General features: G+C 38.9%; 2 protein-coding genes across 3 annotated transcripts in view; one reads left to right on the top strand and one right to left on the bottom strand.

The window, feature by feature from the left end:
- Positions 1-9,317, top strand: part of TOP2B (topoisomerase (DNA) II beta) — a 71,271-nt gene extending 61,954 nt beyond the window's left edge. The window contains exons 30-36 of the mRNA XM_019474481.1: positions 836-994; positions 1,806-2,013; positions 2,527-2,609; positions 2,927-3,037; positions 7,550-7,666; positions 8,516-8,613; positions 8,832-9,317. Of these exons, the coding sequence (XP_019330026.1) occupies positions 836-994; positions 1,806-2,013; positions 2,527-2,609; positions 2,927-3,037; positions 7,550-7,666; positions 8,516-8,613; positions 8,832-8,993 (938 nt within the window). The 3' untranslated portion in view covers positions 8,994-9,317. The remainder of the gene's footprint in view (positions 1-835; positions 995-1,805; positions 2,014-2,526; positions 2,610-2,926; positions 3,038-7,549; positions 7,667-8,515; positions 8,614-8,831) is intronic.
- Positions 9,318-9,367: 50 nt separating this feature from the next.
- The window catches only part of RARB (retinoic acid receptor beta), a 217,077-nt gene continuing 210,724 nt past the window's right edge, over positions 9,368-15,720 (bottom strand). The window contains exons 9-10 of one of the 2 annotated variants that reach the window (XM_009288614.1): positions 14,905-15,063; positions 9,368-10,797 (exon numbers count right to left, since the gene is read on the bottom strand). In XM_009288614.1, coding sequence (XP_009286889.1) covers positions 10,601-10,797; positions 14,905-15,063 — 356 coding nt within the window. In that variant the 3' untranslated portion in view covers positions 9,368-10,600. The remainder of the gene's footprint in view (positions 10,798-14,904; positions 15,064-15,720) is intronic. The other variant, XM_009288615.2, reaches the window with a different exon arrangement.

Raw genomic sequence — 15,720 nt, 5'->3', positions numbered from 1 at the left:
TCACTGATGGGCTCAGCCTTGGCCAGCGGTGGGTCCCCCTTGGAGCCGGCTGGCATTGGCCCTATCAGACATAGGGGAAGCTTCTAGCAGCTTCTCACAGAAGCCACCTGCGTAGCCCCCCCGCTACCAAAACCTTGCCATGCAAACCCAATACAGGGCAGCAACAAAAAAGAAAGCTAAAGACAGAAGGGAAGGTTTAAGTATGAGGGTTGTTTGTTTTTTTTTTTAAAAAAAAGTGGTTACACAAATACTTCTGAGATAAGATCTGTTTTTAATTATTCAGGGGATTATCCAACCTGAATAGATTAACTGGGTACAGTTATGACTGAGTTGTCTACATGCAGCTCAAATCTACCCTAGCTGGTGTTGAGCCAGAGCCAATTAGCCCAGCTTGACCTGAGTTTGCCCTGCAATTGACTGACCGCATTGTCACCCCCCAATAGGGTACCCTCTGCTTCCCATGTTAATTGTTTTTTTCCAATAACTGTTCCTGATCATGTTCCTTGAATAATGGAAAACTGCTTGTTCTTTTTCTGTAAAACCCCAGCAACCTTTAAAAAAATGGAAGTTTGACTGCAGAGGAGCTAAAACTTCAAATTAGAGACTTCTATGTTTTTCAGTCATAAAACAAATTTGTTTGGCAGCAGCAGGTCAGGTTCTGTGTGAAATCATTTCATCAAGTTAAATTTTTCTTCAGGAAGGAGAAGAAAATTTACAACATGTAAAGGAGAACTTTTTAAGATAAAAATTTATGCTAAATTTATGCATCATAAATGATTAGAAAAGCTGAAAATATTTTTTATCCTGACTGTAGTAATGCTTTAACTTGTGGCAGGTACTAGGGTAAGAAGAACACCGTCATCTACAAAGTCCAGTGCAAAAAAAGTGAAGAAACGAAACCCATGGTCAGATGATGAATCCAAGTCTGAAAGTGATTTAGAAGAGAATGAGCCTGTGATTATTCCAAGAGACTCTCTGCTTAGGAGAGCTGCAGGTACGCAAGCTTTTGTGAATTGCGCATTGTGACTGAAAGTTTAAACTACAAACCTACATTTTCCTTTGACCATAGCCTTCCTTTAGGACTTTATCTCCTACAGATAGCTTGCATTACATTTTCTTCACTGTGCGTTTAGTGAAAAAACTCTTAATGTCAAGACCAGGAACTTTCATATCAAGAAAGATATTGTAACTTGGTCCAGAAATCTTTTCCCTTATTCTACACAATAGAATAGAAATTACTCATGAAAGTAGTGAATTATACAAGAAATAGACAAGATAATACCATTACAAACAAAAAAAATTACTCTAATGCAATTATACTGTCAAATAAGGCCCAAAAGCCCAAATGGTTAGTAAAAATGTATCAGAAAAATTCTGACCGGTCCATGAAAAGCAAAAGTATCGGAGACTGAAAGTTTGGAAAATACATAAATATTTGATAGTTTAAGAAAAAGACACAGATTTTTCTGGAAAATTGTTGATTCATTTTTCAAGCACTTGATTAGGAAGAATGTTCAAATGATAGATTCAAGAAAGCCTCAGCTGTAAGTGAAGGATTCTCATTCCTTAAAAGTACTTACACAGTGATGTCTTTATAATGCCGTTAGCTGAAGGTATCTGAGCAAGCCACAAGTGGTGTTAGATGTTTGGTAACACTTTAAATTATGTCCGTTTATTCTTCCAGGCTCAAACAAGTTTCTTTTACCCCTGTCTTTTGTCTTGTATACTCTGAGGCAGGGATTGTTTAGTGACTTCCACTTTAATTTATTTATGTATTGAAATGCGTGTATATGTGATTTTTTTAGCTGAGAGGCCCAAGTATACTTTTGACTTCTCAGAAGAAGAAGATGATGCCGATGATGATGATGATGCCAACAATAATAATGATTTGGATGAGCTCAAAGTAAAAGCCTCTCCAGTTACAAATGACAGAGAGGATGAGTTTGTTCCCTCAGACAGTTTAGAAAAAGATGAATATGACTTCTCTCCAGCCAAATCAAAGCCATCTCCAGAGTAAGTACTGTATCTCAGCAGTATTTCTTTACTAATAATTTTTTTGAATGCAGAAGTCTCTGAACAAAACTGAGAAACATCAACCTGTTACTACTCTACATGTACCATGTAAAATAAAATTTATATGTTATATATATTTATACATAATATACATGTATGTTATCTCAGCCTTGCAATTGACCTGTACAGAGGTAAACATGACTTACCAAATTATGGTGCGCTGTCAGTAATACCATCTGTTAAACGGCATTTTGTAAGATTCTCCGTTTTCCATCTTGTGCCAGTCTGGTATACAGAACTGTTGAAAAAAATGTAATTCTGTTAATTTTAAATGCCTGAAGTTCATGACCGAATGGTGATTTTTAGGGCGTTGACTGTTGCAAGCATATACAAAAATGCTAGAAATGCTTTGTAGTGCTAAAACAGGAATTTAATCTCATGGATATTGTAATGTCTACATACTTCAGTATGTAGTTAATGCAACTCATATAATTTCTTTTTCCTGTTTGGAAGTAGGAAAACTTCTCAAGACAAGAAAAATCAAGATTTTGGGAACATCTTCTCTTTTCCATCTTACTCTCAGAAGACAGATGATGGTGAGCTTGTTTTCACCGATCTATTTAATCTTATAGCTACTGTTATGGAATATATTAGGGAGTTTATGTGGTATACACAAACTTCACACAATAGTTATAGAAGAAAGATGTCCAGATTCATAAAGAGGAAAGGGGAAGGAGATTCTGATCCTTAGAGGAACAAAGCTTGTATCATAGATAAGAAAGTCACAGTACATCCATAGCCTAGCTGTAGTATCAGAAGCACTTTTTTGAGATTAATTTTGACTGTAATTAATATTGATGATTTAAAATATGCAGTGAATGAATCTTATTCAAAACATACTCTGTGATTGTAGATGCAACAAAATTGGACAGTGATGAAGAGGATTCTGCTCCTGTTTTTTCATCATCTTTTGCCCCAAAACAAACAGAGAAAATTCCAAGTAAAACAGTAGCGGCTAAAAAGGGTACGTATAGGATTGTCCTATTTATTTAAAACTCATCTCCTCCACCTTTGCATTGTCTCTCCACATCTTCAAAGTGGGAACTGCATTCGTTGATTTTGAACTCGGTGAAATTCCACATAGGGTGTGAACGTCTTCCAGCTCCTTAATGATATTAATTTCTTTCTTCCCACTGGCTACTGTAGTGTCAAAACTTAATACTTTCCACGTTTGGAGTTGATGTTCAGCCTTTGATTAGTTTAACTAATGGGAGGTTTTTACCCTCAGGCAATAAGTGAAACATGATGACCTTGGGGTTGAAGATAGTCTTCTATAATGGATCTAACTTATTTACTTTAAAAGGAAGGAGAGCAAGTGCAAAGGAGGAATACCCAAGAAATATTTATGTCCTAAGTAGGCTATCACAGTAAGTTCCACTTGGCACAGTTGTTTTTCTTCTTGAAATGGAGGATGAAAGGCTCTCCTCAAACTTCGGAGTTATAAATTCTTTCAATTATTAGTCAGGCCTTTAGGACTGGCATCTTGCAGGATCTTAGATTGTGGAATTAAGGACAATTCCAAGAAAAGCGTGTTTATTTGGATTTGTTTTTGTGGTTGTGCTTGGGTATTTGTAGGAATAAGGTTTTTTGCTCTGTCTACCTTGGGAAATACTGTTGTTTTGCTTGTTAGTGCTACTTTTAAGAGAAAGACTTGCTCTTGCTTCTAAATGTGTTTTAAAGATTATGTTAGACACTTGCTGTAATTAATCGTGAAAATTACGTTTTTTCTTATCTAATGATAGTTTAAATGGATTATAAAATACAGTTCTTAAGACATGATAGACTGGGGATTTTGTTGCTTTCAGATCTTTGCATTTTTTCCTGTATGTCTTTCAGATAATTTTCTTTTTTCTTGCTGCTCAATCTTCCGTCCTCCAAAAGCATTTTTTTTCCTGTGATGCTGTGGCCTTTGTTTTTTACAACTTTTGACCAACTTGCAGCTGAACTCAATGTATTGATTCTTCCCAAAAAAGATCTCAAGGAAATCTGCAAGAAAGCAGCCAGTTACAATAGTTAATTTACTCTCTTAAAAATGAGAAAGAAAGAAAGAAAAAAAAATCTTGTGTTATGTATTAGGTACCAGTGAATTGCAGCATCTTTTCATCCTCTCCCCCATTGCTTCCCTGTTTCTAATCTCTTTCTTGCTGCATTGTCTAATCTAATTTGTAAACTGTTTGAACCAGCGAATATCTGAATGCTTCTCACACTTTCAGTTAGTAAAGTTCTAAAGAATAAATGAAGATTGTTTACAGAAATAGCTGAGCTCTAATACAATAGTCTTTTATGTTAAACTTCTGTACTGCAGTAAATACAACAGAGAACTGTGTATGCAGTAGCTAGGCAAGGATGCAATTCAACATTCAATCTCTGCCTCCCTCTCTGTTTTTTGAAGGCCTGGATGTGATGAGTTGTCATTAACCTAACTTGAAACCTTAAAATACAGCTGTGATCTGTTTCTGAGTTTCTAATTAACCTTTATGCTCACAAAATAGGTATAAACAGGCTCTTTCAAGCAAAAGTTGAATTTTTGCCTTCAGTGTAGCCTTAGGGACACAGTTTCCCTCTCAGTGCATGACAACATGACAGATTGCTTTCACCAGTTTTCATCTCTTCTCCTTTGCCCAGATTAGACATGACCACAGTTTCATGATCACAGTTTGACAGTGCAGTGATGACCTAACATGCTTAGTTCATTGGTCATCTGGTATCCTGATAGTAGTCTCCTTGATTCTAATCTTCATGCCCTGTATCAGCAGCCCCTTCAAAACCCATTTTCTGGTATTGTAATATTCCATCCACTTACCCTCATACTGGGAATGCCTATTGTGTAGCTGAAACAATTGTTCCAGAGTTGTTTGATTTTCTGTGACTTCAGAGCTTGAATTTGTAAGGATAGAAAGCTGAAACTGAAGAATCATTTGTTGTGCCTTGCTATCTGTACAGCCACATTCCCTTCTCAGTGAGAACAAATAAACGAATAGGTATGAGTTCAGCTTCTTTTCAGACTTCAATCAATTTGAGATGAAATCTGTTGACCTCTGGTGTTCACTAGAGGATCAAGAGACTGCTGAACTTGCTTTCTATGCACTATTTGAGAGGTCTGTGGTTCTAGTGCTTTACAGTAAGCCTAAGGGAAATCTGAAAAGCAGTCTTACTCTTCTATTATAGGCAGCTGCTCACCTTGAATAGCCCAGCTGACTGTTGAGATTCTAGCAGTGAGACATACCCTTCGCATCAGCTGTAAGACTGATACCATTCCTGAACTTTCTACCAAAAACTTGGGCTTCTTGAGAGCCTGTGCACATTGACCCTACTGCAGACTTCCGTTTCATGTCATGATACCTAGTGGAGAGCTTGGCTGAGCTGATTGCGGTCTAGTTGCTGTCAGAGATCCTTCCCACTTGTGCAGGCGTTAGGTATATAATCTAAGGTAACGGTTCAGAATCCCACTGGAGTTAGTATAGATGGAGATGCGTGTTCTGGAAGCCATGGACACTATTACTTTACCCACCAGATAAGAATTAAGAGGTTTGCTGTCCTTTGGACTTGGTGTTCTGCAGGCAGACTTCACAGGAGTTGACCAGTGATGACGGGCTCTGTTTCAAGGGAAGAACGAGTCTAGTGTTTGTGGCAGTGGGTCATACCTCTCTTTCATTCCCCGGTTATCTCCTTCTCCCCAATTCCTTGTTTGTCAGTGAGAAGTCTGCCCCTTTTCTAACATCAGTTAACAAACTTGAGGACTCGGGGCCAGCTGAAGATTGTTACATCTCATGGTATATGTGCTGGGTAGTGCTTACCAATGGAGCATACTTGGCTTCTGTCTGGTATGCAAATTTCACATTAACAGCATGAAGAACTGTGCAAGGCACAATTACCTGGCCAAAACATACACAGTGCTGTAGGAGGACATCTAAACTTCAGCTCCTGATGTTGAATGCCACCTGGATCTAAAATGGATCCCTTCTACTAAGGTTCTCTTGGTCACAATTTCTGCTTGTCATCTTCAAGTTGATGAAACTTCTGAATCTTTCCCTTCCCTGTGCCCTAGTCTACATTTCTTACGCTAGAAAAGCTATTTCCTGTATGAAGGACTTCGTTGCCTTATGGGACCTAAAATCATGTACCTTCCAGTAACACTGCCCCCTCCTTTACTGGTAACTAGTGACTTACTTTCTATAAGCATCACCAAAAGTATTCCTTCTGCTTTCGGTTGCTGTGTACTTTTTCCAGCCTTACTCGTAGGTCTTTGTGGCTTACTTAGTTTTACTTTATGCTAATACAGCTGTTTTTTCCCAGTTGAGATACCTAGAGAGACTTATTTCAAGTTGCTTTCAAATATGGTTCCTGACTTCCATCCTAGGCATTGTTGCCTCCCTCCCCAAGTCTTACCTGAAATGCTGCCATAGCCAACACCATTTTTTTTTTCCCATCCATGATGCCAAAGAAGGCTTTATTTTTTGTGTTGTCAGGACCCGATACTTGGACTACCCCGTAGGTATTACCACAAAAAGCTGGAAAGGCGTAACTGGTTTTGTGCAGCGACTCTCCAGTGGGTAGCAGTTTAAGGCATCATAGCCAAACAGTTTGTGGAGACACTCTCTTGTTCTCTGAACACATTCCCCTAGTGACACCATAAACGAAAGCTTGAGTTCTCACAAATGTCCACATTCCTGGTAGCTGGAGTGTTTTTACATGCATCTCATCATCTTTGAGGTATTCATAGCTGATAGGTCAGTAGTGTATCTGAGGGTTCTGCAAAAGACTGACTGGTCTGTAAGCATACAGAACATACTATCCTATGATCTTAAGGGTCTTTTCCAACCCAAATGATTCTATGATTCTATTCCTTGTGACCCATTGTGTGAACATACCAATGACTGTCTTTTAAAGATGGCAAGACTAGTTGCATGGCAGTAATTAAAATTCTTTAAGAAATCCACAGATCTGTCCCCTTCCCGTCCTTTCTGCTTTTTCTGAAGTTCCTTTTCACTGAGGTTGACAGAAAACAATGTCACAGTCAGATGCACTGTCTCTGAAACTCCTGCAGTAATCATGGGGGAGGTTGCCCTGCAGTTGTACCACTGTGAAGGCAAAAATGTCACAAGCAGCGAGCTGTATCTGTAAACACTGTAACGTATCCAAACATGTTTGTTTAAAGTATCCAACTTGGAGAACTTCTGTTGCTGCTTTAGTTACTGGTAACCTGTTTTGTGCTCGAAAAGATGAAACAGTATTTAATCAAAACCACTGGAACTTATTGAATGCACCGATACATCTCAAAGGATGACAAAGGAAACCTCCTGTTTATTCCATGCAGTTTTAGCATAAAAGCTGAAGTATGTTTTCCCCAAGTGCGGAAACCTCTCATCTTGTTTTAATATCTGCCATTTATGCTGTAACTGGAGTATCTAATAAAATTTAATACTTCTAACCAATATGTGAATTTAACATATTTAGTATCTCTAACTTCTAACAGCAAAACTAGATGTGCCCCCTAAACCGAAAAGAGCTCCCAAGGCCAAGAAGGTGGAAACTGTAAACTCTGACTCAGATTCAGAATTCGGCATTCCAAAGAAGACTGCAGCACCCAAAGGTAAGAGTTTTGGTGCTGTGCTGCTCAACACGGTCTGTGCTGTCTGTAACACAGGTTCACAATCATTTTTATGAGGAAGCAGAACCAGTGTCTCTAAAATTAGAACCACAATGATTTATTAGTAAATTAATCACTAGTAGATTACTCGGCCACGAGCCTTTTCTGTGACAAATATAGTGTACTGACTTTTCTTGACAAACAATGCGTGAGCTTTCTATCTGACCTTCTCTGTTGGGAGTGTATTTAATAGCTCCACCCCCTCACCCCCCCTTTTTTGTTCATCAGTTCTACTGGATACTGCTTATTTTGTTTGATCTCAGCTTTTTACAAGACAGTAAAATTCTGGTAGTAATTCTAGTAAGTAGTGTTTTCTGTTTTTTTTAAACCAATTCTTTGGTATCCCAGTTCTCAGAGTCCTCACAACACAGCACCCCAAGCGGTATAATCAGAGGAGTCTGTAAAGAATGTGCCAGTGTCGATAGGTGAGGTTAACAGTAAATTTACTAAACAGTAAAGGTGAATTAATGCTGTGTAATCAGTACAGAAGGTGACTGAGGACTTGTAGTACTTCAGAAGTCTAGAAGTCATCGATCAAGTCTGTCCCCGTCTTGAACCGACAGCTTGAATTGCTAGGTGAATGGTAACTTCGGAAGAAGTATAAAAGATTTAAAACTGAGAAAAGAAAATACAATATATTTTACTGCTGTTGTGAAGAAGGATGAGTTGTAAACTTTAACATGTAGACATACTAAAGTAATTGCACTAGGTCTTTCTCAGTTTGCGGAACTCTGGAGTTCTATTAAAAAAAGAAAAAGAAAACAAAGTTAAATCATATTCTCTCACCTCTAGGAAAAGGTAGAGGGGCAAAGAAAAGGAAAGCATCCAGTTCAGAAAATGAAGGTGAATACAACCCTGGGAAGAAAACGCCTAAATCAACACCAAGCAAGGTCAGTTCCATCTATGCTCTTTTCTCCTTGTGAAAAGAACCCAACGGATGACTTTACATAAAAGGTGCATGTTCTTATTATAGGTTGCTAATATGATAATGGGGGGTTTAGGTGTGTTTAGAAATTAGATGTTCGAGAAGGTTTCCTTCAATTCTGAATGTGAAAAGGGAAAACGTACACAGCATCACAACAACTGATTTGTCTTTTCTTTTCTAAAGAAATCCAAGAAGGCCGCTTTTGACCAGGATTCTGATGTGGAAATCTTTCAGTCAGGCTTTGCCTCCGAAACTGCCCCAAAGCCACGGACAGGCCGGGCTAGAAAAGAAGTTAAATATTTTGCAGAGTCTGACGAAGATGATGATTTTGATATGTTTAATTAAGTGCCCAAAGAGCACACAAATGTTTTCCAACAAATATCTTGTGTTGTCCTTTTGTCCCTTCTGTCGCAAACTTTTGTACATTTGACTTCTTTTATGTGATAATGTAATTGATGGTTTTTATTATTGTGTGTAGGCATTTTAACATTTTGTTCTTACACCTACAGTTTTATGCTCTTTTTTACTCATTGAAATGTCATGTATTTGTCTGACTGGCTTGTAGAGATGTTCTAGACAGCTGTGCTAAAGCACATTTTAATTGTCATGGTTGCAAACAGCAAACCTGCTTTTTGAAATGAAGTTTAAACATTAAAAAATGGAAAACTACCGTGTGTGTGTAAAATTTAGACTAGAGGGACTACTTCTACGCAGTTGGGTTTTTTTAAAATAAATATATTTTATTCTTTGCCAGGAGACTCCATGGAAAAAGGTAAACAGTATATGAACATAGAAAGCATTGTTAAACAATCTCAATGTACAAACAGAGCCAGTGAAAGTACATCACAGACTTACTAGAATATATAAAAAAAAAAATCCACTAGTGCTTTAAATGAAACCTAAGAAACTGACACTTTAAATCTGTTAACCATTCTACCACAGTTTTCATTCTGCTTCATGGTGATTTAACAAGGCCAAGAAGGCAGATTCTCTCCTCATGTTTCTGGAAGTCCTAGCTGTACTTCCCTAGCACCTGGAAGGCCGGATAACCCAGCTAATTTCTGGCAGTCGATTCTTAAGGAAATACCCTAGACTCACTGATTCAAAAGCTGTAGATGAGTCTGCTGGTTATCGTCCCATGAAGCTTCCCTAATGGCTTGTGAACAAGTAAACAAAACCGTGGTAACACTGAAAAGTGTTTCTGCCTTGGAGGCTATCAATCATTACTGCAGACATGTAGTAGTTAATTGTGGAGCTAGGTCACCAGCCCGGTAAGAAACCACTTCTTTAAATTTTAAAGTGACATTAACAGTGGAACAAATGACATCTGAATAACTGATCTGGCAGTTAATGCTGACACTGATGTCCTTTCTGCTAGTGCAGTGAATTTTTGTATACTTTTTACAAGGAAGGAGATGCAAACTGAGGGCATCAAAGACAAGTTTTCATATTAAACTAAATCAGATGGTCCTTTAAACTTCCTTCTCTGGATGTGTACAGTAGTCCATTTCATACGGTTGGTGTCTTGATCGGTTTAGGCATGAGAGACAAAAGGAAAGCACCAAACATCCAGTATAGAAAGTACAGCCATACATTTGTATGTACAAAGTCATCAGAAATGCAACCAGAATTTAAAGTTTGAGATCTGTCTTGTCACCATGCGATCTTGAGTGTTCAGAGGAGAAAACAGAAGCTTAACTATTTTTTTGCATGAAATGGCTGATTTAGAGTTTCGAAAGTTTGCATTTTTCTAGTTTTAAGAGTTTAAACAGCAAGGAGTATATATCGATACATATGAAAATTTCTTGGTCCTTGTTGAGTTTTTATCTATATATATATACATATATAGATATATATTAAGTCCAGAAACTAAGCAGCAGTAAAAATGTTTTTCTTGCTTTTCGTCCCTGTACATAAGGTATTAGGAATGTCTGAAGTAGCTGGAAAGTGTCTTATTGCACCATAGGGGATTGACTGACACTGCTGTTATCCACTGAACTGGGTGAGATACTAGGACTGTGTTCTGCAGTATTTCCATTTGAGGTTGGTGTCAGTGGTTCATGTCCTTCAGAGTTCTCCAACATTTCCTGAATAAGAGGTGGCATGGATCCAGGAATTTCCATTTTCAATGTAATGACACGTTCTGCACCTTTAAAAAGAAAGCAAAAAGTCCTTTCCATTAGTGTGATTTCCTTTTTGTTAGCATCATCAGTAGTAATTTCAGGGTACGTTATTTTAATGGATTTGGTGTCTCCTCCTATACTTCTTGCATACAGAATTATGTAAGTAAGTGAACTACTTCAGTCATTACAAGAAAAGGCGTTAGATGAGTACTCCCTAACAAATTAATTTAAAATTATGACACAGCAACTGATATTACACTACAGGTAAAGTGGATGAGCTGCTGCTTTTCACAGAAGGAACCAAAACGGCATTAAATGATACTGAAAAAATAAATGCAACTGTGATCACATAGATGTCTGTCCTTATAAATTGGAATACACTTTATGGTTTTTAATCTGTACTGGATCTGCAAAGACTATAGAATGACAAAAATTCTGGCTGATTTGTGTTAAACGGGTGAGGCAAATCCTGTAAGAGAACTGCAGCGATGTAAGTCAGAACGTTTCTTTCCCATATGGAAAACTGTGAAATGAGAATCACAATTTAACAAACTGTTGTTTTATAAAAGAACAAATTCAGGCAAATGGATACTTTTTTTGTGAAGCTGCCTTCCGTAGTTTTCAGGCATTTTCTCTAGTGCTAATTAACCACAAAAGTACACAGAAACACTAATACTGTTTACATCTGACTTACTTAAATAAGCTGTGTTTTGCCTCGTCAAGCGTAACAATGGGTATTTTTATACAGAGATGGCTTTGCAGGCTAGCGCCTGTAGGATTAAACAAAATCACTACGTCACTCCTGACTACTCAGACTGCGAGCCAACAACTAATACTAGTTTGGGGGGGGGAAAGAAACCCAACCCACAAAGCCACACAATCGTGCCTGTTGCTCCTAAGATGTGTTAAGGCTGCTGGAACATGGCAGGCATACAACAGGGCAGGCATACGGGGAAGACTGTATGAACAGGCAGACGCCTCACAGTTCACTCGTAACTTGCACACGACGTCAGCTCGGCGCGCCCAGGAAGCACCGCGCTCAGTACGCAGCGGTACGGCACAAGTGGGAGCCCGCGTCTAAAAAATGGCCAAGACCCTGCCTGCCACTGGGCAGTTAACTCCGAGGGAACTGCTTGGGGATTAGTAAGTAAGTTACTACAACCACAGGAATCCTTAAATGCTGGATGGACAAAACTTCTTAGTGAAAAGAAAGGCTATTACCGGGAAAAGCCCGATCTGTAAAGCTGGACAGTTCAGCTGCTGCTGTTTCTAGTGATGGGCAAGCAATGTTCAGAAAGCCCTACACCAGTCAGCAGTAACACTAAAACAGCTTAAGTAAAGTACAACCTTCTCTTGTAAACGGGTGATACAGCTGAAGGACTGAAAGCAAGTTAGTTAATAAACATTCAGCTACTGAGTGGCGAGGACCATAAAGAGACAGGAGTATTTTGGAATTACACCTCAAATAAAGTGAGGATGTATAGTAGAGATTCTGTTCCACGCTGAGGCGTGAACGTGCTTTACATATTTTGCTGCTGATGGGCAAAAGATTTTTTCTTATCAGGACAACGTCAGACAATTTATAGCTATAAACCTCCGAGTTCAAGTATCTGGTCTAACATGTTGCATAGGATTCCTGATCATCTTAAAATTTGAGTCTAATGGAATAGGAATCTGTGCTTTTTAAAAGTGAAGGAAGGCAAGAAGAGCCAGCAAAATTAAAGAGAAAATAGTCTGGTTCTTGAAGAAACATTCCAGAGGAGAGAACCTTTGGCTATCTTCTGCTTATCCGTGCTGCTGCAATGTCCATGCTGGAGAGAGCACGCTGTCCGTCACAGCAGTAACTCCAGAGTGGAAGCGAGCGCTTAAGTTCATGCCTTAACTGAGGAGCTTCAAAAATCATCTACAAAAGGCAAATGACCAACTTTCCAAGTGAATGCTGATTAAAAAGTCTCTTAAATAACTGTTAGGAACAAAGGGGCAAGCACTATAATTGGAAAGAAATTAATGCAGAATTATGCTGAGAGCTTCTCTACAAACCATCTGTAGTCAGAGCGGTGTTGATGAACTGCATTTGGCCACCTTAAATATCTGCCTTCTGCTGTTACGGAGTAGGTCAGCTGCAGTACCAAGTATTTGTGTGGTTATTCCATTCCAGAGCCACAGTACTTTTTCAGGTCTTGCAAACTTCCAGTTTAATACCGGGGTAAGAGAACTCAGAAGACCGTCTCCTGCTGCAGTCCCGCGAACGCTTACTGCTTTTGTTACGCTGCTTCTAATGCCACAGAAGAACGCAGCCGTATAAGGAACTCTAGCGTAAGGAGACATTCTCAGTCGTTTCAGTTCACGCTTACTTTGGTAATTGCTTTCAGGGACCGTGTACCATCAAGAGCCATTATCTTCTAACGTACACCTTTTCAAATGAAACTCAAGACACACCCAACCCCGCCAGGACATCACCAGTCCTTTGGTATGATTTAGTTTTACTATAAAACATTAATGATATAATTAAAGTTAAATACTTATGTCAGAATGGAAAGAAGAATCCTGTCTTGTGCATTGAACGTAAAGAGACAGAGCCGTGTTCTTGAGGAGCTAGAGGGCTCCGGCAAAGAAGCAGGAAAGCGGAAATAGATTTCCCGCAAGCAAGAACAGTAGGACGAAAGGGCTCCCCTAAATATTTTTTATAGCTCAGTACTGCTGTAAGTTTATTTTGTAGATTCAGTTGGATGGAGCCTGCTTTACTTGAGGGTAAAACTGCAAGCTTTAGATAACCTGGCGAGTGGTTCCTTTTTAGGATACTTTTGCTTCCAGCTCTGGTGTTTCCCTTCTAGGTTATTCTTTTGGTACTAATCAATCCAATTAAATTGCTCCCTTCTTTTTATAAACATAGCTATAGCTTAATCTTTTAACTTATATATTGTTTAAATTCTAACAGTTCAGGTTTTAATGTAAAACAAGTGTATTTATTTGAGTGATTTAACTGCTATTTTTTTTCCCTGAAGTCTTCTCAAAAACCATGTCAAATGAAATCGGTCGTTTTCTCAAAAGCATAAACCCAATCTATAGCTACATAGGTACCTGTACGTACAAGCTCATGTGCTTGCTTATCTATCGGGGTAGCAAATCTGTAGTTGAATAAGCGTAGTAAGAAAGAGGAACTGCACCAACCACTGTAAAAAATAAGAATTGTGGCACTTGGTACTCTCTGTATTCAGGCTGGTACATCTCCGATACAGCTCGTCAGAAGCCTGGAGGTGAACCTATGTGAAACAGCTGGACACGTCTGAAATTGGGTCTTGGGGAGATACAGGGGTACACAAACGAGAGGAACAGAGTCACCTTCGAAGCCACAGCACAGGGCAGAACAGGTGTGCACAGAGGCTGCTAACGAGCTGGCACTCCGCTGACGGTCCACTGCTACTTTCAGAACCGCTGCCTGGCCGCCCCTCTCAGGCTGTACACGTCAAGGGACAAAGCACTAAGCGGGGAACCTCTCTGACGAAATGAAAGCATTCAACTATACCCGCGCTTTAGAGAATTTATGTGATAGCGCTTAGACTGTGTGTGTTTCACACTCATCAGTCAATCCCATACAAGACTACACAAAATGTTAAACCAAAATTGATCCATGTGTAATGGATTAGAGGTGCTGAATCTCCAAAATCCTGGATCGAATCAATTCTAAACCTTCAGTACGTCAGACCACAAGTTTAGGGGAATTCTGGATGCACAAGTGTTTTCTGTTGTCTGTAAACAGACTTTGTTTTTTTGAACGCCATTAGTGATACCAAGTACACGCTGACCCGCACCCCCTTGTAAACATTCACAAAGGTTTAATTCAGGGTTTTATCTTGTCTTAAAATGACTAACAAAGAGTTCACGCTAATGATTTGCCAACCTAGTTATACCTAAGATGTCATTTTCACTGTAAGTTGCATGAAGAACGTAGCACCATGTATGTTTAAAGCAGAATCAATTTAAACACGGGAGTTACATGAAGGAGAAGGGAAGAGAAAGGTCACAAGGACCTTTCTTAGCTATATTAAAAAAATAACAACACAGGTCTCTAGGCCAATTTCCTCTGAAACGTAACACTGACACTATTGCTGAATTATCGGGAGACACGGTACCTTTTGCACTGATGCTACGAAGATCTGTGATTTTCATTAAGATCTTTGGGAACATATGAGGCTTGTTGGGTCGTCTCTTTCGGATATAAATTTTCAGTGCTTCAAGCAATGGTTCCTGAAGCTTATCCACTTTCATTGGTTCTTCAAGGTCCTGGCGATCTGTAGAAAAGTATCATATCACTTGTATGATTTTAAATATATATATATATCTCTCTCTCTCTATTTTTTTTTTTTACAAACTCCAAATCACAGAAGCTCCTCCATGTTCTTGATTAGAACTCCATGAATTTCATCTTTCTCTCCACTTATGACCCACACTCTGTGGTGAGTATTCCACAGGAAGAGGATAAACCATGGCTTTCTGAAACTTAGATTCATTTTTCCTTGGTGACTGGAAAGGTTTGTCATTTGAGTGGTCCAGAAATACCTCCCTCTCCAAGGGAAAAACACCTCACTGCAAAGAATATTTCAGAATTAATTTTGTATGCGTTACTGATAAACTACCTAGGTATACAAAGAGATTACAGCTAAACTAGTTTTTGTATCAATACTAAAATAAGTGAGTTACCATCAGGTATCAGCAGATGGCAGTGCTAGCTTGAGTGACAACAAACGTCACCCATAAACCAGGATGCACCAGTCACATGTTAACGACATCTCGGAACCCGTCAATGCTTTTGATGGGTTATGGTTAGACACACATAAAATCGGAATGATTTTGTACTAAAGGGCCACTGTCGACAAAGACCGACTCTTGTTTTTTAAACATTCTCTAGTAGCACCCAGTTTGTATTTCAACAAAATGGCCCAACTAAA

The sequence above is a fragment of the Aptenodytes forsteri genome, unplaced genomic scaffold (genome assembly GCF_000699145.1).
Source record: "Aptenodytes forsteri isolate BGI_AS27 unplaced genomic scaffold, ASM69914v1 Scaffold9, whole genome shotgun sequence".
NCBI lineage: Eukaryota > Metazoa > Chordata > Aves > Sphenisciformes > Spheniscidae > Aptenodytes > Aptenodytes forsteri.
This window is presented reverse-complemented; position numbering and strand designations above follow the sequence as displayed.